The 25,348-nt window shown below is 61.4% G+C and overlaps 1 protein-coding gene across 6 annotated transcripts; it reads left to right on the forward strand.

Moving 5' to 3' along the window:
* The first annotated feature begins 1,163 nt into the window (after positions 1-1,163).
* Positions 1,164-24,883, forward strand: NDRG4 (NDRG family member 4). 6 transcript variants are annotated; one of them, XM_068955452.1, is made up of 18 exons: positions 1,203-1,305; positions 6,611-6,702; positions 7,905-7,949; positions 15,971-16,076; positions 17,139-17,259; positions 17,410-17,472; positions 17,712-17,772; positions 18,094-18,180; positions 18,299-18,355; positions 18,735-18,838; positions 19,388-19,444; positions 19,530-19,581; positions 20,381-20,428; positions 20,674-20,709; positions 20,921-20,972; positions 21,638-21,676; positions 22,398-22,540; positions 24,672-24,883. In XM_068955452.1, the coding sequence occupies exons 1-18, from the start codon at positions 1,269-1,271 to the stop codon at positions 24,720-24,722; spliced, it is 1,251 nt and encodes a 416-aa protein (XP_068811553.1). In that variant the 5' UTR covers positions 1,203-1,268; the 3' UTR covers positions 24,723-24,883. The 6 variants fall into 6 exon arrangements, with proteins under 6 accessions (XP_068811554.1, XP_068811553.1, XP_068811555.1 ...); XM_068955453.1 differs by lacking the exon at positions 21,638-21,676 and having other exon boundaries at positions 1,164-1,305; XM_068955454.1 differs by lacking the exons at positions 1,203-1,305; positions 6,611-6,702; positions 7,905-7,949 and adding an exon at positions 12,413-12,548.
* The last annotated feature ends 465 nt before the right edge of the window (positions 24,884-25,348 follow it).

Below are 25,348 nucleotides of genomic sequence, written 5' to 3' on the forward strand. Positions count from 1 at the left end.
GGTTTAAGGATCCTCAGTGATTGCGGGGGGGGGAGTGTTTTAGAGAGGGCCAATTTGGGGTTTTGAATGAGATGTCCTGTACAGTTAGCTCAAGTAACCTGGGGCTCTTATGTTCTTAATTGTGGAAAAGCACATTAAAATCTCACCAAATAGCTACATAGGAGGGAAAATAGGCAGGTTTGGCTTGGCTGGCTTGGTCCAGCTCAATTCCTCACGGCTGAGGATGACAGGGATGAGCACTCTGGGCAGGTTGGGGCATCCATCTTTGCTGGACCCGCTCTCCTGATTCAGGACACAGCTCTGCTTTATACCCTGCCATTGTGGGAGCCCCTGGCTCTTCTAGAAAGCTGAGCACCTTGGAAAGGGTGGTGGGTGAACCTCCATGTACCAGCTGCCCCACAGAGCTTGTGGCCCCAATGGGGCAGGATCACAGCCCAGCCAGCACAAGCAGAGTGGAGCAGCAACGGCCTTCGTGCCCTGTGCAGAAGGAGGGAGTCCTGCATCTTTGCCACTGTGGGCCCTTTCCAATGCTCTCCAGGCCCACGGCACTGTTCCAAGCCCCTGGCTTTGCCTGACCCAAATAGCTACCTCGCAACCTCTTGCTCCACCCCAAAGAGCTGCCACCGCCTTGACTTCCAGCATCCATGTGTATGGGGCCACTGCTGTCCCAGCCACAGATTCCACTCCTGTCTCCCCCTAGACCTCTCAGGCATCACTGTCCCCCTCCATGAGACCCCCCCTCGGCCCCTTGGGCATCAGGGCCCTGCTCCAGGGGCGCCAGCTGCACAAGTTCCCCTTGTCCCCTCCCCCCCCAGGTGCATTGACCAACACTGTCCTATGCTCCCAGGGACCTCCAGGCACCTTGGCCATCGCTATCCTTGCTCTCAGGGGCCCCAGACCCCTTGCTCCTGGGGCCGCCGGTTGCACAGCCCCCCGGTGCCTCGCGGGGCGATGTGCTCCCCCCGGCAGCACGGCATCCTCCGGTAAATCGCTCCCCCCGGCCCAGGCGGGCGTGGCGCGGCGCGGACCGTTGTCCCCCCGGAGCCCCCCGGCCCGGCCCCGTTCCCGGCGCCGTCCCCTCCCTCCGGGCCCGGTGAGGGGAGGAACCGGCCCGGCGCGGGGACCGTGCCCAGCCTCGCCCCTGCGCCGCCCCGCGCGCCTCGCTCCGGCTCCGGCTCCGGCTCCGGCTCCGGCTCCGCTCGCTCTCCCGCGCCGGGGCCCGCCGCGCCCCCCCGCCCGCCGGCGGCCTCGGGACCCGCCGCCCCGGCATGAAGGTGCTGCGGCACAAGATAGAGCTGCTGACAGGTACGGCGCGGCCCCGGTTTGGCCCGGGCGTTGCGCCCCGCTTCCACCTGCCGCTCGGCCGCAGCGGGGGTTTAAGCCCGGCAGGACCTCGGGGCGCGGCCGCGGCTCCGCTGCGGCTCCGCAGGCTCGGGGGTGAGCGGCTGCTTCGCTCTGTGCTATGGGGGGGGGGGGGGGGGGGTGTCACGCTATTGCTTCACTTTGCAGTTTGGGGGGGCTGAGCTCTTGCTGGACTTTGCAGGCTTTGGGGCTGTGCTATGGCTTCACTTTGAGCTGTGTTGGGGGTCACGCTCTTGCTTCGGTTCGTGCCGTTCTTGGGGTAGCCCTGTGGCTCCGCTTTGCTGCCGCCACTTTTCCCCTCTCTCCTCCCCTCCAGAGCTGGGCCGTGCATGGGGTGTCTGCTGCGGTCCCCTCCCTGAATCACGGCTGGCAGCTTTTCCATCCCTGAACAGCACCTGCTGTGAGCGGGTCCCCCTGCCGCCGCTCGCCTCGGGGGCCTGCATGATGTCGGGGGCCACGGGGGTCACGGGGGCCAGCGGCCGTCCCTCCGGGAGGCCGCAGATGTGCCCTGAGTGACGCAGGTAACTTACACCGTCTCCTCCTCCCCCTCGCTGTCCTGGGGGGCTCTGGAGCGCTGTCTCGGGGGCCGTGCGCACCCGCTGTGCCAGATGGACATGCAGTGGCCTGCTCCGGCGGACGGCACGACACGGTGGTCAGGTGCTCCAGGAGCTGGGTGCCCAGGGCTGCGGGGTGCTGGGCTTTGCCCCCAAGCTGAGGAGGAGCCTCGTGGGCTGGGGAGAGATTAACTCTGGCGTAAGCAAGATGGGGGGGGTCGCGATGCCCGGGGTGCAAAGAGTCCTTTGATCCCTGCCAGCGAGCTGGGACTGCAGGGACCCCCACCTGCCTCTCCCCACCATGAGAAGGCTGTTTGGAGGGAGGATGTTTTGGGGGAAGGCTGGCGAGGAGGAGGGCTGCAGCTGGGGAAGCCCGGCTTGGTGGCTGCCAATGGCAGGGACCAGGCTGGGACTGTGTCACCAGCCTCCTGGTGCCGGGGGTCCCGCGGGCTGGGGTCTTTCTGCTGGGCAGCCAGCATGGCATGTTGGGGGAGGGTGCTGGGTGTGCATGGGGCCGCTGAGCATCCCTTCGGTGCAGCCTCCGGCCCGCGTGGGGCCAGGCAGCATCTGCTGCTGTTCGCGAGCCTCCCTGGGGTGTCTAGCTGCTGTGTTGTTTCCTTCCTGGTGCCCTGAGGAGCAGGGCTGGGGAGGAGGTTGCTCGTAGCAACAGCCACTGCCGAGACAGCCGGCATCTTCACACAGAGCCCCGAAAGCGCCAGGCCCAGCATCGCCTTTGGCTTCCCCCCCTGCATCGACATGGCCTCATCTCCCAGCCTAGTGGGGTCTCACGTCTCTGCCAGCGCAACCCTTGGGCTCCCTGGCATCTCATCGCAGTTGTAAAATGCCCTGAGCTCTCACCGATGCTCGCCGAGGTCCTTTCCTCCCTGTGCCGCTTGCACGGGGCTGTTGCTGATAGTCGCAGCCCTGGTAAGTGAGAGGCAGCCGTGGGAGTTGAGGCCAGCAGAGCTGGGCGCCCTGAAGTGCCACAGCTGACTTCCCCACACGTGCTTTCGCAGCTGGCTGTGTGTGCTGTTATTAATAATAATGTTAATAACAGTAATGCATTTCCCTGCCGTAAGCCGCTTCTACTCCAGTAGGCACCGCTCGGCTGCAGCTCCCTGGGGAGGGGGAGCCAGCGTGGCCATTTCCACTCACATCTGCGTGTGCGATGCCAGGACCATGTCAGGGCAGAGCACCGGTGGGCTGATGCCACAGCACAGCCCGCAGGGACAGCTGCAGTGGCCCTGTCTGGGGGTCTGTGTGTCGCTGGGCACAGTGGGGTCCTGCGTGCAGCTCCTATGTCTCTGCTCGGCCCTTCTCCCCCTCCCGCTGGGAGCCGTTTCCTTTCCCCTTTGGAAGGAAGTTTTTCTTCCTTTTCTGGCACCCAGTTAGAGCCTATCCTTGCAGGATGCAGGCACAGGGCTGGATGTTTGCAAGGGCTCAAGCTAACATACTGTGAGAGCCTGGGATGCAGCTGCAGGCTTAAATTGTTGCTTGCAATGGCCTACGAGGGTGCAGAGAGTTTCTTGCTTTGACGTCCTCTTAGCATGGAAGGTGGCTGGTGCCGTGCTCTATTTGGGATTGATTTGGGATTTTGGAGGAGGTGGTTCCTACTCTGCCCAGGAAATGGTGGCACAGCGTTGGGAAGGCAGAGCAGGGGCAGATGCGAGTCTGTGGGGGGTGAGAGCATACCCAGACAGTGGGTGCTGCCTGCTCTCAGAGGTCAAGCTGTGGGGGGAAAGGATGCTTTCCCAGCTATGTTGCCTCGGCATGGGACAGGATCGCTCGTGCCCCATGGTTGCATTAGGGTGCACCTGGTGTGTCACGGTGCCAGGCTGCAGAGATGCCCAAGCCACACAGCCAGGACCTCTCAATGTCCCAAACCTCTTGGTGGCAGATGCTGCATCTCACAGTGCTACGCGTGCATGAGGCTCCCCCTTCGGAGTGCTTCCATGCTCCCCCTGCTGCATTTCGAGAAGTGGGCTCAGGCCTGCCAGGGCACCCACCACCCGCTCCAGGCACCCAAGAGAGGGGTCCCCAACCAGCACCCAGGCTGGCTGTGCCCTGTCTGCGGGATCTCACTGCCTCCCTCCCACTCGCAGTGTGTCTGGGTTGCCCTTTCCTCTCCAGGCTCCGTTACAAGCTCTCTGAACCCACCAGCATTGCCCAGGGCCACTAATGGGGTGGCAGCAGCTGCCACCTTAGCCACAGACCCTATCTTTTGCATTGGGGGCCGATGGGAGGGCCCAGTGCTATTTACTTCTCCCCCAGTCTCCATTTTAAGTCTTTTTGGCTGGGAAACACAGCACTGCAGCGTGGCTGGCTGGCAAGGCTGCTGGAGATGGCACAGGCGGCCCCAAGGAGTGCCAGCAACCGTAGCCTGAGGTCCCTGCCACCCCGCGGGGCAGGGAGATGCAGTGCCCATGCTGGGTGCTGACAGCTACTCCTTTAGATGGAGCCATGATGTTTCAGACTGGCAATGCCTGGCTCTTGCAGCTGTAGGAGGTCAGCCCAAAAGCCCTTTCCGTCCGCGGCCATCAGTGCCAGGCCCGCACAGTGCCATCCTTCCCTTGGTTTATCCCCTTGCTTTCAGCTATTGGTGGCTTTTGTGCACTGGCAGCATCTCTGCTCCCATGGGCCTCTCCACATCCTTTAGGCTCTAGGCTGGGCTCACTAGGGCCGGCGAAGCCTTCTTCTTTCCCAGGCTCGGTGCTATTTAAGGTCTTTTTTCTCACCACCCTGCAGATGCTGGTTGGCGCGGGGCTCTGCCCATCTCCCCTGTGAGCCAGTGTCCCCCCCCACCCCGCAGGCAAGGTCATGAGGCCTTTCCTCATCACTCAGCCACCCGCCCTCCCACATCAGCTGGCGGCTTTAATTAATAAAGGCATTAACAAAACGCGCCTGCCTGCCCTGCCTTCAGGTCGCAGCCACCGGGTGGGTTGGTGCAGCCAGGAGGTGCGGGCAGTGGTGCCGGCGCTCCTGCTCTCTTCCAGACCCAGCTACTGGTGAGGCTGATTTTCTACCTCGTTTTTAACCCTTCCTCCTTGGGATCGTGCCCCTGGGCGGTGAGGGCTTGCTCGGTCGCTGCTGGTGCTGGCTCCGCAGGCTGTGGTGTCTCGGCTGTGCTGGCAGGCTGCAGCTGAGGGTTCACTCTGGGCCGGCCCCCCCCCCCCCCATATAGCTGCTTCCCCAGCGGCAGCCAGGCCTCGAGCCGTGCGTCCCAGCAGAGCCGTCGGCACCCCTCTCCGCTGGGGCTTATGCAGTACGGGGTGTGGTGGGACCTTGCTGCTTGCAGAGCGCGTGGGCGGTTCAGACGGGAGCCCCGGGACTCCCTGGAGGCTTCACGTCAGCGCTGCTGAAACAGTTCGGGTTTGTTGGCTTGCTCCCAACGAGCCAGGCGGAGTGCAGTTTCTGCAGGAAGCAGCCAGGTGGCACAGCCTGCCTGTGTTTTGAACAGCAAACCCAGTTGGATGAGAGCAAACGGGCTTTGCGGGGAGCTTGCACCGAGCTCTCATGTTCCTGGGAGCCTGGGGCAGGGGCGAAGGCTCCTTGCCCTGCATCTCAGCGTCTCCAGCCGGGCTGTCTCAGGGCCAGAGGTGGCTGAAGCGTGGAGCACACCTGCCCGGGGCTGCAGATGGAGCAGGGGGTCTGTGTCTGCTGGGGTGCTTGCACAGCCTCATAATCCTTCTCCTGTCCCTCAGCATCTCCAGGGAGATCATGAAGGGGTGGGTGGGTGGTGAGCAGAGGTGGCAAGGGACCAGCCTCAGCCCTTCAGAGCCCCAGGAATTTGGCCAGCAGCCTGGCCTCATGGAAAGCAGTGAAAATGGAGGCTGTGATGACAAACACCAGCAGGGTCCAGGACTGATCCTGTCCAATTGGGGAGCATCCGTCCTTCCTCTGCCCCAGGACCTGCCAGTAACCCCCCCCCCCCACTTACTGTACAGGTTTATCCCTGTTCCCCCATGTCTCCATCGCCTTCTGTGGGCAGCTGGCCGATTGCAGAGGGAGCAGGCATCCCCTCGTTTGCGTGGCTTTGCTTTCTGAGTTGGTGAGGGCTCATGTCTGGGGCGTTTTTGGAGATGGGCAAATGAAGTCCCAGTACCCCAGTCAGCAGCCTTCAGCTGCCCATCTCTCCGAGCAGCGGCTCCAAGGCAAAGCTCATCCCCGCAAGCCCCAGGCTGAGCTGCTGGCCAGCCAGCCTGTTTTGCAGGCAAGCAAAAGGCAGGGTAAAGGGGTAAAGGCTCTGCATTTGATTTGCTCCCCTCTTTGCAATACAAGCCTCAGGCCCTCTCTGTGCTCCATCGCTTCTGCTGCTCAGAGCATCCCTTTGCCTCCCAGCACAGCCGAGAGATGCCACTCCTCGTCCTGGCTATGCGGGGCAATCTCCCTCTGCCCTTGGCTGTCTGCTAGCCAAAAAGTTGCTGTCTCTCTCTCAGGCCAGTGCTGGGAGCTGAAGGGGAGTTGAGCCGTGCTTGCCCTGGGCTGAGCACTTGGAGGAGCTGGCACAGCCCCTCGGGCTCCTGCTTTCCTGCAACAGACCCTTTCTCAGGGACTTGAGGGGATGTGTCCCACCTTTCAGGGAGCAGCATCGCCTTGAGGTGCCTCCCATGGCAGGGGGGTCCATGAGTGCAGGGGGCCCCATGGGCCCAAGGCTGGGCACCTATGGGGCGCTGACATCTCCTTCCCCTGGGCAGGGCTGCTGCTGCAGGAGATGACCATGGCGGGGCTGCATGAGCTGCGCTTCACCGAGGAGAAGCCGCTGCTGCGAGGCCAGGACACTGATCTGGTGAGTCTGGCAGTGGCTCTGGTTCCCGTGGGCCAGCCCGCAGCCAGGGTGTGGTGCCACAGGTGTCAGCGTGACTGCCCCACCACATCTCTCACGCACTGTGTCGCTGGGCTGGGGCGGTGATGCTGGGGGTAGGTCTGCTGGCTGCAGAGCGGCACATGGGGTGTCACAGCTGAGGAGTCCTGCTGCCCCTTCTCCATGCTGTGCCTCCTCCTGGTAGCAGTACCTGGATGGGTGCCTGCGCTGTGGGTGACAGGTACAGACCAGTCCCTGCAGTGGTGCTGGGACAAGCTCTGCTCAAACTGGGGTTCCGGGTGTGTGTGTGTGCATGCACGTATCTTGTAGTATTGGGTACACGTGTGTGTGTGTGTGTGTGTGTGTGTGTGTGTGTGTGTGTGTGTGTGTGTGTGCACATACGTGCTGTGCATGTGCACTGAAGTTGGGTGCAAGTGTCTGTGCGTATGCACGTGTCCTGCTATTGGGTGCAAATGTATGTGTGCGCATGGGCTGGTGCTTGGTGCACTTGTGTGCATGCGTGTGCTGGTATTCATTGCATGCGCGTGTGTGTGTGTGTGTGCACGTGTGCTGATATTAGGGGCAGGTGTATGAATAAGCGGGTGTGTGCTGGTATTAGGTGCACACATGTGTGTGCGCACACATGTGCAGGTATTAAGTGCATATGTCTGCATGTGTGCTGATATCAGATGTACATGTGTGCTCATGTTCTCATGTTGGGTTTATGCATGTGCACAAGTGTGCAGGTATTGAGGGCACATTGTGGGTGTGTACACATTCTGGTATTGTGTGATGTGAGTGGGTATTTTGCCCATGCGTTCTGGTATCATGCATGTGTGCATGTACACACATGTGCAGGTATTGCATGCACTTGTGTGCAGGTGTGATGTTGACATTTGTGTGCGTGGATGTGTGTGCATGTATCGGGGTATCATGGGCACTTGGAGTGTCCAAGGGTCCTCGTCGCCCCATCCCTGCGTGGGCAGCTGAGTGCTGCGTTGCAGCCTGGCGTCCCACACCCCAGAGATGGCCGCATGTCCAGCCCCCGGCCTGCCATGTGCACTGATCCCAGAGCAGAACGTGAGTTCTGGCCCCAAAACCAAAGCCAGGCTGCAAGCTCTGCCTGGGCAACAGGGTCCCTTCCTCGGTCATTTGCACTCCAATAGTTTCCCTTTCTTCCCCTGCAGGAGAATTCGGACGTGTTCCTGTCTGCCGTGGACACGGACTGGAAGGTAGGACCCTGCCATGCACCTTGTGGAGGAGAGGATGTCTCTCTTCCCTGAGTCTGGGGCAGCTCAGCCTCACTGTGTTGCCTGTGCAGGAGAGCCACCATTCCCACACAGGCTGGGGAAGGGTACTGGGTAAGCCCAGGGCTGGGGTGGATGGGTGCTGCCGGCTGCCCCAGCCCCTGCTGCGGGTGGATGCCAGCAAGTTGGCACCTGTGCACAGGACTGCACACTGCTGCCTCTGGCCGGAGGGCACAGGAGCTGCAGCTGTGCAGGACTGAGCCCCGCTCTGCACCTGGGGGGTGGTGTGGGGTGTCACAGGTGGGCAGGGGGCCTTGGGCCCCAGCCAGGAGGGGGGCGCTGCTCTGCTCAGCACTGGTGGTTGAATGTGGCTGGAAGGGACTTGGTGATGGGCCAGGGACAAAAAAAAAAAAAAAAAAAAAAACTCTTTACAATGGGCAATTTCTCCCAATAGCAACCGAGATGCTTTTCTGGCCCCTCTGCCATTGCCATGGCAATGGTTCCCCGGGTGATGCCAGCTCCCTGGTTACATAAGGATGTTTGAAAGCCTCTTTTTGGAGAAGGGTCATGGCATCGCCCTCCATCCTGCCCGCCTTGCATGGAGAGCACAGGCCCCTGCGTCACCTGCCTGGCTGGGCAAGCCATCCCTCGTGGCCTGCATGCTGTGGCCCTGGGCAGTGTTACACTGGAGTCAGGTGCTCTATGTTACTTGGTCATTTGGTGGTTGTTCGAGGGTTGCCCTTGTCCCTGCCTCATGCCTCAGTTTCCCCTCTCTGGAGAAATGCCGGGGAAGTAGCTTTGGGAACTGGCTGCTGCTCCGTTTCAGCCCTGTCACTGTGAGAGCAGTGCTGAGCTGCTGGACTGTCCTGCTTCAGTTTCCCCCTTTGGCAAGGGTGATCCTCGTGGCCTCGGGGTAGCTTCAGTACAGGGGAGCGCAGGCCTCAGGGGACGTGCCAGCGAACGCGTCCCTCGAAGGCAGCATCGCGTTGGTGCTGCACCTGTCTCTTGCCAGTGCCATTGTGACTGGCTTGCCGAGGTTGCGCTTCCCTGCCAGATAACCCTCTGCCACTAAGCTCAGCCTGCCGCCAGCTGGCAGCTCAGCTCACGCGTCATTTCCAGCTTGCATTTCTGCGCATCCTCTCACCAGCGGCACTGTCCCTAAGGTCACCATCCCGGGAGCGGGTGACTGTGTCCCCGCCAGGTAAGCATGGAGGCCGTGTTGGCACAGCTGCATCAGGAGCACCCTGGAAGGATCGAGTCTGCCCTGGGTCTTTCCTGGATGCTCGATTCCTCCTTTCCCATAGATCAGAAGCTACAACACCAGTGCAATGGATTGTTGCTTGGGAGAATAAAATAAAGCTGGATTTCATTCATCCTGGGAGAGGTCAGGAGAGCCCAAGGCCCCGTGTTGGCAGACTTGCAGGGTTATTGGTCACTCAGCCTCCATCACCCACCTTGGTGGCAGGGTGCTGTCAGCAGGGGGAGCAAAAGGCTTCAGCAGGATGCCAGGAAGTGGCTGCCATGGTTTGCAGAGCCGGCAGGAGAGGGCTAGTGGCCTGAGAGAGCCCTGATATCATTTCTGTAGACTTCTTAGGTGCAGCTGACAGGTTACCAGACAACTATGCAAAAATGACAATTGCATAAAAGAAATGCAGCCCTTTCTGGCAGCTCCAAAGCTGGCAAAGTACTAGGGCCAAGAGCTGCAGGGATCATGGCGGGGTCTGGGTTGCTCTCTGCCCCGCTTGCTTGGGGTCTCTGTCGACTGCCTGAGAGCAAACCAAAAATCTTGGCATCACCAGAGCAAGGATGAGGCAGGAGAGGTGGTGCAGGGTGGCCCGCAGCTCCTGGTAGCATCATGGGCACCCATGTGGCTCCGTGATGGCTCATCTAGCCATACCAGGGCAAAGCCTGGTCAGCACACAGAGGATGTTAAAGAGCAATGGCTAAGTGGCTCATTTCTGCTCTCCTGGGATGGCTTTTGCACTCCAGTTTTGCAGGGACTGGTCCGATGCAACGCTGAGTCACATTCTCAGTCATGCCCAGGGGAGCAGATCCAGAGGGCAAATGCCACAGCAATACCTTCACCTGGCCTCGTTGCCCTAAAAAAATGAACCGAGCAAAAATAAAGACAGCTTTCCTCAAGCCAGCCTGGCCCTGTGCCCTCTTGGTTCCCCTCCGAGAGCCGCGTGGGGGCCTACGGGGGTAGTAGAAGAGGGGAGGATGGGACAGGCTTCCCAGTTGGCACCTGGAGCGAGCCCCACTCCTTCCTCCCACCCTGGGGAGAGGGGAGCCTTTTACTTTGCCCCAATGGGCAAACTGGGAAGGAAGGGAAGAGATTAGTGGAGAGGACAGGGCTCTGGCACTGCAGCAGGGATGGGACGAGGGGACCGGGGCAGTGCCTCTGCCAGGGCGCCCAGCCCACTGGCGGTCTGGGCCTCCTGCCACGCAGGTGGGCTAGTAGCCAAAGGGGTGATGGTGCCATTCAATGCCATTTGAGCAGAGCCAGCTTTACTGAGCTCTCCACTCTCCCTGCTGCCCTTTTGCATTCATGCCTCCCTTTGCCTTGGCCTTTCTGCCTTTGTCTTTTATCACCTTCCCTTCTTTCTCAGCCTGGCCACTCCCCTCTCCCCACCTCTCGCTCTTTCTTGGAGGCTTTCTGTGTCCCACTGCCTCCTCCCTGCCTCTGCCCTCCTCCGCACTGCGGGGCACCGATCTCTTCCTCCGTCTCCCAGCGTTGCCAAGAGGCCACTGCAAAGCCGGGGCTTTGCTGGCACCGCAGCTGAGCCAAGTGGTAAAGGAGGGCACCTTGGGTGGCTGCTAATGCCACCTCGCTGGGACTTGCACGGGCTGTTCCTGAGCATGCCCATGGCAGGACAGCCACTGCGGAACCCCCCCTGCAGGATCTTGGGAAAGTGGACGTCCCTGGGCCAGCTGCCCTCCTGCCTCACTGCAGCTATACGATTTGCCCCTCTTAGTGCTCTCAGCTGCAGCTGCTCGTGCACTTTTTGCTCTTTTCATGAGCATCTGCTCCCCGTGCTGGTCACCGCATGGCCATGGTGCTGGCATGCAGGAGGGAACAGGCATGTGCTGCTGGGACTGAGTGCGGCACAGCTCCGTTCCCATTGGATTATGGTGGCCATGGGGGCTGGGCTCTGCAGACTGTGTGTGTGCCAAATCAGTGCCACGGCATGGTGTGAGGGATGTCCCAGTTGCCTTGTTGGTCCAGGGGGAGGCAAGAGTGCAGGTGGCTGGGTGTCCCCTGAGGGTCCCCCAGAGCCTGGCACAGAGCATGGGTTCCTGCTCCACTGCTCCCATGCAGTGGGAGGATGCGCTGGTGGCTCGATGCCCTTTGCAAGTGTTCCTGTCATCTGTAAGCACTCCTCCAGGCCAATCTTTCTGCGTTTTCCCAGCTGCGCCCCTTGAGTCGTTGGCTGGGGAGACCACACCACTGTAGGATTAGGAGATGGGTGCCCCAGAGCTTGGCTGGCCCCAGGCTCTTCGGAGCAGCCCGTGGTGCTATCTGGTTCAGGATGTCCCGTCCTGGGAGAGTTGGGGGTTGCCAGGACACATGTAAGTGTTCTGAAACATGCTCTGTGTCTGCACAACCAAACTGTCCATGTGTCTTTTTGCACGTAGGCGTGTTCCTGCCTCAGGCATGGGCCATGCCATGCCCACATGCAGGGTAATGCCAGTATCGCAGCTCCTTCTGGGGCAACATTCATGCATGTTCATGTGTGTGTTGCTTCGTGTGCAGGGGTGCACACCAGTCTGCCTGTGTGCTGGAGCACACATGATCAATGGCAGCCCTGGGCACAAGCATTTTGGGGGGGGGGGGCACGGGTCCCACCTGATTTGACAAGGGTCACTATTTATTTGTCTGTAGTGTCCATGTGCAGTGGAGTGGGGGAGGACATGGTTTTGCTTGGGTCCATGTGTGTCTGTGGTTTTACGTGTTGCCATGCATGTAACTGCATGGTCATGGATGGATCAGTGTGTGTGCACGCGCACACCTGTTTCCTGGTGTGCATGTGCTGCTGCAGGACTCCACGGCCCAGGCAGCTGCAGGCTTGAGCATGACTCTGCATGTTTGGCAGCGGTGTGGAGCTGTGCAGCCATGCGTGTCTGGGCTAGGGGTGCTGGGCTCTGCGGCTGCAGTGCTGTGTGTTGCAATGGGTGCGAGCGCAGCCCCCATCTGGGCACTGGCGCCTGGCTCAGGCTGGCGAAGGAAGGAAGATGGAGCTGGGTGCCGGGCGTTTTTCTTCATAAACAAGGGTATTTAGGGCCAATTGGAGCATGAATAATTCGCGTGGCAGCCAATAGCTGGGTGCCGGCTCCATCGCAGCGCTCGCCTGCAATGGAGGCCAAACCTGCCGGGGCTGCGCGGCGCGGCGAGGGGGAAGGGCGAGGGAGGGATTAGCGCAGGGCTGGGGCTCCGCTATAAATCGAGGCGAGGGGCTGACCCAGCGCAGAGCTCCACTTCGCCTCAGCCGCTGCGTCACCCGTGCAGAGACCCCGTGCTCGGCCTGCTCTGCCCGTGCATCCTTGCCTGCCCGGCTCCTCACCATGCCTGAGTGCTGGGATGGGGTAGGTATCGCCGTTCCCCTGGCCACCCTCCAGATTGGGCTTTGCACAAATTCCTTCCCCCGCTGCCCTAGGCTGCACCTTTGCACCAGCCGGGGCTTGGCTGGGGCCAGCCAGGCATCAGCGAGGGGGTATCTGCTGCCGGGGAGCCTTTTCTCCCCCTGGCCCCACTGCTCCATCCCTGCCATGCCGTGGGTGTCAGGGCCGCATTGTCCTTGAGCATGTCCTCCCTGAGCCTGAAAGAGATGCAGCAGCCGGCTGAGTGCAGACGCAGCGGCCAGAGGCTGCGTTTGGGCTGGCCCTGGCTGCAGGGGCGGTAGCACCCCTTCCCGAGACCCCCACCCCCCCGGCTTGGGGATGGGCGCAGGGCATGGGAGGTGTTTTCTTGCGGTGTTAGAGCGAGCCCTCAGCTGCTGACCAGGCTCTGCAGTGATTGCAATGCCCGGTGGCAACAGGCTGTTGTGGAGGGTGACGCTGCGGGGAGGGAGGGTGGCACCAGTGGTGGCACCGTAAGGAGGGTGCGTGGCACTGCAGGGAGGGCGAGTGGCCGCTTTGGGGCTCAGAGGAAGAGGCAGGCGAGCGGGTGGGAGTGCTGCAGTGGGCGAGCAGATAACCTTGTGCTTGCTCAGCCTTGCACAGGGCTGGGCTCTGCCAGGTATCCGTGGGTGCTGTGCCCCCCATCCACACTGCTCCGCACCCCTCCTCGCTGGGACCGTGGCATCGATTGCCTACTTCGTCCCCTCCATTCCAAGCATCTCCCCCAAGCTGGTGTCCCTGCGGCAAAGGGCAAGGCTATGTACCCAGTGATGCTGCAGAGGCTGCACCACGGGCAGGGACGCGCCTGGCTTTGGTGATGGGGGCAGCCGCACTGGGAAAGGAGCTGCTGGGGAAGGGGCACCTGGATCATGTGATTTTGGGGTCGGATGGCCCGTGGGCATGTGGACGGGGAGTAGGCACCCCCCATGCCTGGGATCAGACTTCCCGCTCGGTGACCTTGGGCCAGGCCCTTCCTCTGCCTTGGTTTCCCCATCCATCATTGCAGGGGATGTCCTTGCTCCTTGCTGGCAGCAGTCAGCAGGGAGAGAAGCACTGCCCCGTGCAAGCTGGGGAGCAGAGGGGCTGCCCATGTTTGCAGGCTGGGGCCAGGGTGCCCTTGGGGCGCCACGTGTCGTCTCCGTGAAGCCCTTGAGCTGCCCTCAGGCGCCAGGTGCCCCCTGAGGCTGGGCAGACTTTGTCAAGGGGTGTCACCGCAGCGAGGAAACCCTGTCCTCCAGTGGTTTCTTCAACCTGAGGCCTGCGTCCTTCAGAGTCCTTGGTGGCACGTGGCCCTCAGGAGTGCTACATGGGCAGGCAGAGGGGCCCACTCCCCCCCAACATCTCACCTCCAGGGATGCTCCATGCCTGCAGGGAGGGCGGTACTGGGTCGGGCACCACATCAGCATCCCCTGCCTGACCTATTTGGCACAGGGAGCACCTGTGACACCAAGAGCATCACAGGGATGGGGGACACTGGGGGTGATGGCATGCTGGCTTTGAGGTCACTGCCAGCCAGTGGACAGGGACGTTTGGACAGTTCCTCACCCCATTCTGTCCCAAGCAGAGGCCTTGGCAGGCACCCGGGCTCACAGCCTCAGTTTCCCTGGCTCGCTGGCAATGCTGGCCACAGAGGAGAGGACTGGAGGCTACAAGCAACCCTGGGTGCAGCACGTCAGGGCTGGAGGTCATCGATCCCCCCCGAAACCTCCACCCTCCCCAGCTCCCAGCGACTGGGTCCTCTTGGCTGCTGCCTCCTCCTCTCCCAGGCTGCAGCAGGGAGGGGAAAGTGTGGTTGGGAAGGTGTCGGCCCCAGCCTGCTCAAATGTCCCTGATGTAGTAGCCCATCTCCCTGCCAGGCTGCACCTCCTTTCCAGTCAGGGAAACTGAGGCATGGGGCAGTCCTGGTCACTGCTTCTTATCATAGCCTCTTCAGACCAGGGGGTTTTAAAGTCATTTTAGCTGTCATTTTGGGTCAGGATGCAGCATTTCCCACAGTAGTGTTCAAGATCCAGCCTCAGCCTGTTTGCACCAGACATGGCAAATCCAGGCCAGGTGGCCTGCTCTGTGATCCCCTATACTGTCCCCAAAACTCTCTTGGTCTCAAGTCCTCCTGTTCCAAGTCCTCCCATCCCATCTCATGGTCTTCGTGTCTCATCCCATGATCCTGCCCTCCCCAAGGCCCTTTGGCCCATCCCACGTCCTCTCATCCCTTCCCCACCCCTCCTGTCCCAAAACCCTATCCCATCCCATGTTCCTGTCCCATGATCCTCCTATCCCATCCTAAATCCTCCTATCCTATCCCAAGTTCTCCTATCCTGTGATTCATATATCCCTTCCCATGGTCATCCCATCTCATCCCACCCCATCCCAAACTCAAGTCTCATCCCATGATCCTCCTCTCTCAAATCCTCTTGTCCCAAAAACCTCTATCTCTTTGCATGTCCTCCCATCCTCTTCCAAAAATCACCTATCCCATCTCGTGATCCTCCCATCCCGTCTCAATCCTCCTGTGCCATCTCGAATGACCCCCCCGCTTCCTTGGACCCTTTCTTGGGGCATGAGTGCGCGTTTCCCAGGAGCTGCTCCTAGGTGGCATCTGGGCCTCAGTTTCCCTGTTGGAGGAGGCTGGGCTGTGCTGTCATCTCACCAGCTGCTTGTACAGGCTCTACTCACAGCCGCTTCTTAGCCCAGGGATGCTGTGCCAATTGCTCTGATGAACATCCGCTTGGGTCTGCAGAGAAGGCAAGGGTGCGACGAGGGTTCAAGGAGAGGGTGTCTGAGTCCATGGAGGACTATCCACAGGGTGCTATTAAATATGCAGCAGTCACATCCAGCTCAGGAAATCCCCGTGCCACAAGTCAATGGAGGCTGGGAGTGTATTCAGGGAGCACAGTATATGCGTGACTTGTTCTGCCTTCTGTCACTGACTGGGATGCAGGGCTGCTGGAGCTCTGCATTTTCCCAGGACAACTGCTCCCATTTTCCTTGAGTACTGTGCGCAGTATCGACAGGGTGGCCTTCCTGACCCAGTTGGGGGGATACCAATCTTTCCTATAGGGGCTGGCTGGGATGCACTGACTTGCTTGTGGATGATCCCCATGGGGGCGAGGTTTCAGTTGCTCCAAGGTTTTAGGTGCTAGGGAGGCCTGTGGCCACCTGCCTGGGCAAACCTGGCAAGCCCCAGGTGTGTACGCATGGCCTGTGCCCATGGCTGAGTACACACATGTGCTGTGCAGAGTCGGAGCAGTGCAGGCGGCACTGTGTCACTCACCTTCCCCTTCCTCTTGGCTTGCAATGCCAGGGAGGGAGCGACGTGGAGTGGGACGCTGGGGCAGGAGGGTTGTCTGCAGGGAGAGCGAGCGTCACCCTGTCTCTCCTCTTCCCCCCAGGAACATGACATTGAGACCCCCTACGGGCTGCTGCACGTGGTCATCCGGGGCTCCCCCAAGGGCAATCGCCCGGCTATCCTGACCTACCATGATGTTGGCCTCAACCGTAAGCGTTGCCCCCCCCCGGGGAGGCAGGGGACAGGGCATCCACGGGGCTGCAAAATGCTGCACCAGGTGATCTGGCAAAGCTGACCATGCAGCCGCCGCTCCATCCCGCCGGCTGGCCAGCCCTGTCGGGATTCAGAGCATGGCCCCCAGCTTGCTGTGAGGCTCAGTGAAGGCCAAAGGAGCCTGGAATTAGCAGCAACACATTGCTGCTCCCAGCGAGGCAGGGAAGGGGGGCCCCACTGTGGCTGCGCACCCCACTCCACTGCCTGGCCCCCTGTGAGCCCGCACGCCTGGGCAGTGCTGCAGGAACGAGCTGGCCCCATGGATGCTGCGCTTTCTGTGAGCTGCCTGGCCTCCCATCGGCCCAAGCCAGGACGCCTGGGTCCCCTGTGAGCGTGGGAAGGCTCTCTCCCCGCTGGCAGCTGAGTCACCAGCGCCTACGTGAGCTGCCTCTTGATCAAGGCAGTGCTCGTGTATCCAGGGATGCATCACATTGGTTACGATGGGCTCTGAAAGTGCCTCACTCCCCCCACAGTTTGGGAGGGTGTCCTGGGGCCAGCGCAGCGAGGTAGGACCTGGCCAAGTCCCTGGTGGCAGTTGCGTCCTGCCGTGGCAGCTGTGCCCCGTCGGCAGCAACACCAGGGCTGTTCCTCCTGCTGTTTCTAAGCAAGGAGATTTGCAGCCGTGTCTCAAATCTCCTCTTTGCCTGAGTCCTTCTAGGGGATTTTGGGCCACTAATCCAGCTGCCAGCCGAGGGGGAGTGTGGAACAGTGCCTGGCCCAGAGCCCTGTGTTTCCCTGGCCTGCGTGGGGCTGGGGGAGATCCCAGTGCCCGGGGAAGGAATTATGGACTAATGAGCTGGGAAGCAATTAGCCTGGAATGAAGCTGCCAGCTCCCTCCTTTTACCTCCCCCCTGCCCTTCACAAGGCGATGGGGAGGGCTTTGGTGGCATGCTGTCTCCCAGCTGAGGGGCAGGGGGGCAGAGGGGCAGGGGGGCAGTGGATGGCCTCCCTCCTCTGGTCAGGGTGTTTGGTCCCTGATCTCCGGCTGCCCTCAACAGACAAGCTGTGCTTCAATACCTTCTTCAACTACGAGGACATGCAGGAGATCACGAAGCACTTTGTGGTGTGCCACGTGGATGCGCCAGGCCAGCAGGCGGGAGCCTCACAGTTCCCGCAGGGGTAGGTGCCCCTGGTCCGTGGGGCTGGCTGTGCCCACCAGCTTTGTCGCCTCCCTGCCTGCGGGGCTGTCACCCCTTGCAGGGGAGCGGGTGGGTGGCATCTCCATCCCTGCCCTGTAACCACTGTCCTGTGCCCCCCCCCGTGCTGCAGGTACCAGTACCCGTCCATGGACCAGCTGGCTGCCATGTTACCCAGTGTGGTGCAGCATTTCGGGTGAGTCCTGCTGCCTCTGTCTCTGCTCCCAGCTCGGCCTCAGGTGCCAGCCAAGGGTGCAGGCCAGGGAGGTGAGGTGCTGGAGGGCACAGAAGACAAGGGCCTGGGGCTGGGAGGGGGGAAATTGTCCCACAACCTGGGACCTTGCATGTCTTTTGGGGCCCTGCTGCAGGCCTTGCAGGAGGCAGAAGGGTGCCAGAGCCTGCTGGGCCCCCTGCACTCCCCTCTCTGCCTTCCAGGTTCAAGTATGTGATTGGCATTGGCGTGGGGGCAGGAGCCTACGTGCTGGCCAAGTTTGCGGTGAGTCTGGCGCTAGGATGGGGCGTGAATTGCCCGTGCCCGCTGACACCCCTGGGCATGCCATGCCACTGGGAAGGCTCCTGGAACGCCAGGGTGGCTGGGACGACAGTGTCATGTTGTGCTCACCGCATCCCCTGCCACCCCCAGGACAGGGCTGCATCTGCTCCTCAGAGCTGCCAAAAGCCTCAGGGCTCAGGGGCTGCCAGAGCTCACCCCAGCTTTGGTTAGTAGGACAGCTCGTGGGCAGCACTGTGGCGGAGGGGGACAGCCCTGGGCACGTGCCCCCTCCCCGCTGCGCATCATCCCCTTCTCTTGGTGCAGCTCATCTTTCCCGACCTGGTGGAAGGGCTGGTCCTCATGAACATTGACCCCAATGGCAAAGGCTGGATTGACTGGGCAGCTTCCAAGGTGAGCTCAGCCCCGGCAGCCCCCCCCAGGGCTCAGCACCCCTGTCCTGCACCGTCCTGCGGGGCCAGGGCAGGAGCCAGCCGCAGTGAGGGTGTAACTGCCTGTGCTCCATCCACAGCTCTCAGGCCTCACCAGCACACTGCCAGACATGGTCCTGTCCCACCTCTTCAGCCAGGTAAGGGCTGCCTGTCCTGCCCTCTGTCCCAGGGAAGGGGTTAACCAAACTCCGCTCATGTCCCTCCTGCCCGAGCTGGCCTCAGGCCTGACTGGGTCTGTGTGCAGCTTGTGCCCATGTGCTACCCAGGCGTGAAGCCTGCTAGCGTTCCTGTCCTCCCCCGATGTGGCACCTGCTTGTGCCTGTGTGCTTCCTGGCTGTGCTGCTGCACAGCTGTCCCAGCTGCAGCATGCTGATGTCATCCTCCTCCAGCCATCGGCGGGGACCATGTAGGAAGGCTGTGGGGGAGCGGGACAGTCCCTTGCGTGGCTGGTCCCTTGGGTGGCCAGCAGCAGATGCCCTGCCTAGGCCAGGCTGATCTCTCTCCCTGCTGGCACAGGAGGAGCTGGTGAACAACACAGAGCTGGTGCAGAGTTACCGGCAGCAGATCAGCAGTGTGGTGAACCAGTTCAACCTCCAGCTCTTCCTCAACATGTACAACAGGTGAGTCTCCACCAGGATGAGGGGGCTGGGGCACCCATGGGTGGCCCCAAGGATGCCGCGGAGACCTTGGTCCCAGCTGGGCGCTGCTGTCACCCTCACAGGCAGGCAACAGAGCAAAGCAGGTCCCTGACACTGGCCAGGGGATAGGGATGGTATGGGGTGGTGGTACCAATGCCAGAGCCATTGCACCCATGAGCTTGCCATGTCCCAGAGCTCACAGCCATGGGTGCATGTCCACCTGGTCCCCCTCCAAGCTGGGTCCTGGCACAGGCCTGAGGAAGGGGGCAGAGGTGCTGCCCCACGTGTGCGGGTGGGAGGAATCTCCCTGCTTCGCTGGCTGCCATTTCCCATGGCGCAGGCGCTGCTTGGGGCATGGGGGGCCAGCGAGGATCATTGTGGGGCCCTCCATCTGCGGGGTAGTGGGACGCAGGGGCCAAGAGCCACTCCCCCAGCACTGGCAATGCGCCGGCTCTGCACTATGGCACCAGTGGTAGGCAGTGGTAGCGCCTGCCCGCAGGGCTCATACTGGCCCCCTTTCTCCTCCGCTAGCCGCAGGGACCTGGACATCAACCGGCCCGGGACCGTGCCCAATGCCAAGACACTGCGGTAAGAGTCATGCCAGCGCAGGGGTCCTGGGCAGGCGGCCCACAGGCCAAGCCCTGACTGCACCTCGTCCTCCTCTCATTTCCAGCTGCCCTGTGATGCTGGTGGTGGGAGACAACGCTCCCGCCGAAGAGGGGGTGGTGAGTAGTAGCAGGATAGCGCCGCGTCACCTAAGTAGCAGGGTAGCGCTATGTCACCTGTGCACAGGCACGCTTGTGCTTACGTTCCCTGCATACTCAGACACGTGTGAACTCCCCGCATGCTGGTGCACACGTGCAGACTCACGTGCGAACCTGCCCGCTTGTGTTCACATACACCTGCATTTCCACGCTCAGCCATGCTCACACACACCCAGCCAGCCCCCGTGTGCCCAGACATGGGCACACATGCACACTGAAACATGTTTGTGCCCATGCACACTCCCTTCTTGGCTACGTGCACCCAAACTGCTGCTTGCACACGCCTGTGCTTACCCATGCCTGCATGGCTGTGCACACTTGCAGAGTTACACATGCCATGCAGTTGGGCACACTTGCACACTCACGTGCAATAGTGTATGCACGCACACACTCCTCTAGCCCATGCACATGCAGATGAACATGTGCACATGTCTGTGCTTGTATACACATATGGGCATGCACAGGACCCCTCAGCGGCCAGCAGCTGCCTCTCACCAGCCCCACTCCATGCCCAGACCCCAGGGTGCGGGGGTGGGGGGCGTTCTTCCCAGGAATTGCCTGGCAGAAGGAAGGGCCCCTGTGCCTCGTGGCAGAAGAAGTTGATGCTGGTACCAGGGGCTCACCTTGACCTCCCCATTCCCCACCTGGCTGTGGTGGGATGTGCCTACCTGGGTGCTCAGGGCCAGTGGCAGTGCCCATGGGCCACTTCTGCCAGGCTCAGGGCACCCTGAGGTGCTAATAAGGTCCCTCTCACCCGCAGGTGGAGTGTAACTCCAAGCTGGATCCTACCAACACCACCTTCCTGAAGGTAAGTGGGCAGCAATGGGTAGCAGGGTGGTTCCCCACTCCCCAGGCAGTGCCTCTTTGCCCTGCACCCCTTGCCAGGTGATGGAGAGGGCCAGTAGGCCCCTGGCCCAGGTCTGTCTGGGCTGGAGGCAATGCGGGAAGAAAGGTGGCCCCAGTAGAGCCAAGGGGGGGCCATTTGGTGGCCTTCTGTCAGCGGGTGCCAGGGGGCAGAGGTCCCCACTACTAACCAGGCGCTTCTCTCTGTAGATGGCTGACTCCGGTGGGCTGCCCCAGGTCACCCAGGTGAGCAACCCCCAGTTTCCCCAATCAACTGGGTAGACTGGGCCCTGGGGCATGCACTGGGGGTGGCCCTGGCTAGCAGGGGATGGGGTGCATGTGGGTGCAGGGTTCCTGTCCAGGGGATGCCCCCAGCTCCTCGCCTGGCCAGGGGGGAGCCGGGAGCGGGGGGTTGACAGGGGTCTCAGCCCTGGCTCAGCCTCCTCTCTCCCCACAGCCCGGCAAGCTGACCGAAGCCTTCAAGTACTTCCTGCAAGGCATGGGCTACAGTGAGTGTCGGGGCCCACAGGGGCTGGATGCGCATCGGCGGGTGTGTGGGGCATGGGGGGCGGGGGGCAGGTATGCAGGTGCTACCCAGCAGCTGTGCGTGCTCATCCTGAGGTGTGTGCAGGTGTATGCAGGTGTGCACATCAGCGTGCATACAAAGCGTGTGTGTGTGTGTGTGTGTGTGCGTGTGCGCGCGCATGCACACACAGGCTGTGTGTGCAAACACGTGTATGTAAAAGAGCTGTGTGGGTGCACATGCGTATGTACAGGGTATATGTGTGCATGCACACAAATGTGTGTGTGAATGCATACACACATAGGTGTGCAGAGGCCATATGTGTTTGCAGGTCGATGTGCACAAGTGCACGTGTGTGTGTGTGTGTGTGTGTGTGTGTGTGTGTGTGTGTGTGTGTAGGTCTGTGTGCACATACATGTGTCTATGTGTGTGCAGGTCCCCATGCATCTGCAAGTCTGTGTATGCAGCTCCGAGTGCACTCACACATGTGGGTGGACAGGTTCACATGCACACAAGTGTGTGTGTGCGCACAGGCCCGTGTGCACACGTGTGTGGGGCTGGGCCTCAGTTCCTGGCCCTGCACAGCAGCCGACATGGCTGACGCTCTCTTTCTCTGCCCTCCCTGCCCTTCTCCCTCTCTGTCCTGGCCAGTCGCCCACCTGAAGGATCGGAGGCTGAGTGGAGGCACAGGTACCGCTCAGTGCTCCTTGGCCCGTGCCCATCACTGCATGGTGCCTGCCTGGCCCTGGGCCTGCCAGCCAGCCTGCGCCCCTGCACTAGCAGGGCCATGGGCCCTCTACCCGCTGCCCGGGCACCTTTGGGAGCAGCCTGTGTGTGGGGCTGGACGGGCCCTGGGCCACCCTTCCCAGCCAGGTGTCCTCTGCCTTGCTCTGCTTTGCCTGGGAGAAGGGGGTGCCCCCACGCTCCGCCTGGCACCCTGACCCAGAGCAGGGGGCAGAAACGAGTTTCAGAGATGTCCACCTGATGCTGGCAGAGTCCCAGCAGGCTCCCCACCGTGCCCTCCTCTAGATGGGCGCAGTGCACCCTGGCCAGAGGAGGAAGTCACCCACCCTGGAGAGTGACAACAGCCCCTGTCCCCACTCACCCCAGGGCACCATGGACGGGGGGGGAGTCCCCACTGCCCAGTGTCCAGGAGATTTCCGAGCTGTGTCCAGTGTGCAGCCCAGAGTGCAGCCAGCCTCGGGGCACCCCGTCTCTGCCTGCCGCTCGTCACCAGCCTCGAGCTGCTCGTCTTCTCGTGGCACCGCATGCTGCAAGCTTGTGTCTGGGGCCCTTTGCATTGTGGAGAAGGGCCCAGTGGTGCCGCCGGTGGCTTTGCTTGTGCGGGGCAGTGGCGGCTCGGGTCCTGGCTTTCAGAGGCAGCTGACCACCCTGGGGTCATCTCTCGCAGTGCCGTCTGCCAGCATGACCCGCCTGGCACGCTCCCGCACGGCCTCCCTCACCAGCGCCAGCTCCGTGGACGGTGCCCGCCCGCGTGCCTGCACCCACTCAGAGAGCACCGAGGCCATGGGGCAGATCAACCACACCATGGAGGTATCGTGCTGAGGCTCATGCCTGCCGCCGCTGCCAATGTCGCCTCCAGAGCCATTGTTCATCCGTCAGCGTCCCGCCAGCCCCTGCCCGCCTCGCGGATGCCCTCCACCAGGGCCTGCCACTCCCTCGGGGTTGATTCGTCTTCTTTGCCTTGGGCTTTTCTCTCCTCGCTGGGCACCGGAGGAGGAGGGGGCTCCACTTTGCCGCCCCCTGGCTCCGGTGCCCAGCTTAGCAGCAGACACACACCCTTCCGTCTTGCTCCTCATCCTCCCCGGTATCCATTTGGCCCTGGCTTGCGAGGGAGGGTGGTGAGACAAGGGCAGGATAGTGGGATGGTGGCAGGACGTGGAGAGGAGATGGGAGGGCGGATGGGCTCCCGAGGCAGCCCTAGGGCCAGCCAAGCTGGAAGGAAACTGGGGCCAGGGAGCGGCACTGGATCGGCCCACAGCATGGCCCAGCACTTGGTTTTGGGGTTGTTTGGGGGGAACTCCTGCTGGGAGCTCGCTGGGCCCTTCCCAAGTAGCTGGCCCTGTTTCCCTTCCTCACAGCCCTCCACTAGCATGGCATTGCCCAGCACAGTCAGGTTCAGCTGCCATGGAGTCCAAATTTCCCTGTGCCCTGGCCCAGGCTGGGTCCCCAGTGGGCTGCCCTGGGGCCATAGGGCTCCAGCTCAGCTCTGTCAGGCCCTGGGAGCCGCCAGGGCATGAGTGTGGCCTGCGAGGCCCTATGCCCCAGCCCCTTGCCTGCAGCAGGCACTTCCTTGGCCCCGTTTTTGTTGCAAGAAAGACAATTGCCGCCAGCTACCAAAAGCGCAGGGGCTGGGGGTTCACCACCCCATGGTCTGCTCCTTCCCTGCTGCCAGGGCTTGGAGGCCAATGGGTTCAGGGGTATCGAATGGCAAAAGGCCCTGGGATTTCCCCCTCACCCCCACCCTGCTTCCAGTTTAGCCCCAGCCTGTTGGTGTCACTGCAGTGGAGCTGTTAGCAATAAGACCTCCCCACCCCCACCCCAGGGAGTCCCTTGCCCCCTCTGCCCTGCAGAGCACAGCACCTCGGGTGCCCAGCAGCACAGGGCCACCCATGGGTGTCCTGCAGTCATGAGGAGCCTCCCAGTGTCTGGCTGTGTCCATGGAGTGGGCCAGCTCCCCACTGTATCCCACAGCTTCCCCCCCTCCCATCTTGCCCACGCATCCAGCGAGGCGTCTCTCAAGGGCTTGGCTCCCTCCAAGCTGTGGAGCCCCAGCCAGCCACTGGCTCTGGGTGGATCTGGCCTCTGCTGCTTGGCATGGAGAGCTGTGTCATCGCATAACCCCTCCATTGGCTGCCCAGCCTCTTGCCGCCAGCCCCAGCCTGCCCCTGCGGGTGCCCGAGCTCAGCTCCTCCTGCACCCGGGCGCGAAGGAGCCCCCTGCTCCAGCAGCAGATGCTTGGGAAGAGCTATGTCCTTGCAGGTGGCTCCCAGGCAGGGTGGCGGTGGGGACCCACCAGGGACCTGCATGGTGCCACCATCGGGGCCAAGCAGAACTAGCCCAAAAACCAAGTGGGTGCAAAACCTCTGGCCATGGGGACAGCAGGCATCTGGCCACTCAGTGTGCTGGGAGTGGGGACCCCAAAGCATGTGCCCAGCACACCCCAGCCTCTCTACCCAGTCCCCCCAGAGAGGGGGTGCAGGGACCCCTGGGCTCCTAGTGGGGTGTAGGAGGGGCCCTGGCCCCAAGGCCCACTCCCCCCACCCCAGCCACACACACAGACATTGAACGGCCACCCCAAAACACCAGTGTCCCCATTGCCCCGCCTTCGTTCTGCCGTGTGCTTCCTTCTCAGTGTGACTCTGAAAGCTAAGTAGCTCCTTTTCACTGTAGACAGCCACTGCAATCTCTCATTTTCTCAGCGTGTCCTTCCAGATGATATATATAAATATCTATACATAATATATAGAATTGTCTGGTCCCTGCCCTTTTTGAGTTCAGTCCCCCTTGCGCTCTTGTACAAGCGGTAACACGTGGTTCCCCTTTGAGGTGGTCTGGCCGTGCTTGCCTTCGGTTCTCCACCTGGATTTTGTTGGTCAGTTTGGTTTTCCCTGGTGGTTCGTTCTTTTAATTTTTGTTGTTTTTCTTTATTTTCTGGTCACAGTGGAATTTAATGCATTCCCCTCCCCCAGCCCAGGCCCTTCCTCCAGTCTGAGCGCAACCTGTTTTCATCACGGCGGCATCAAGGCCGCGGTACTCACACAAGACGGCAAAATGTAAACTGGATTTAACTAACTTGTCACTGTAGAGAGGATTTACTGTGTTGGAAAAAAAAAAGAAAAAAAGAAAAAACTAATAAAGATGATGAGAACCTGCTGGGCTCTCCTTGCAAGCTGGCTGTTCAAGGGAGGAGCAGGTCCAAGCCTTTCCTAGTCCTGCCTGTGGGGACCTAGTGTGCTGCTTGCAGCAAGGGGAAGGGAGCAAACAAGCCCCTCAGCCACCAATCCCCTGCACCCAGCTAGGGGTGTACATCTGGGCTGGGGGAAAACACAGCTGGGAGATGGTTCTGGGATGCACACCTGGGAACTGAGGGCTGGAGTGTGCACATGGGGGATTGAGCAGGGGACCAAGCGGCATAGAGTGCACAGGGAGGGGCTGTGGGCACCTGAGGGTGCGCACAGAGGGGAACTGTGGGGTGCTGTTGGCTTTGGGGCAGCCTACAGGCAGTGTGCTCCCTGTTTTCAGTACAGATAGACACCCAAAAGCCACTATTGTGGCCCAGTGAGGCTGACTCCAGGGGGGGTGCCCACTGGGAAAGGAAAGATTCGCGTCTGTGCAAGT

This window comes from Struthio camelus, chromosome 10 (genome assembly GCF_040807025.1).
Source record: "Struthio camelus isolate bStrCam1 chromosome 10, bStrCam1.hap1, whole genome shotgun sequence".
NCBI classification, from domain to species: Eukaryota; Metazoa; Chordata; class Aves; order Struthioniformes; family Struthionidae; genus Struthio; species Struthio camelus.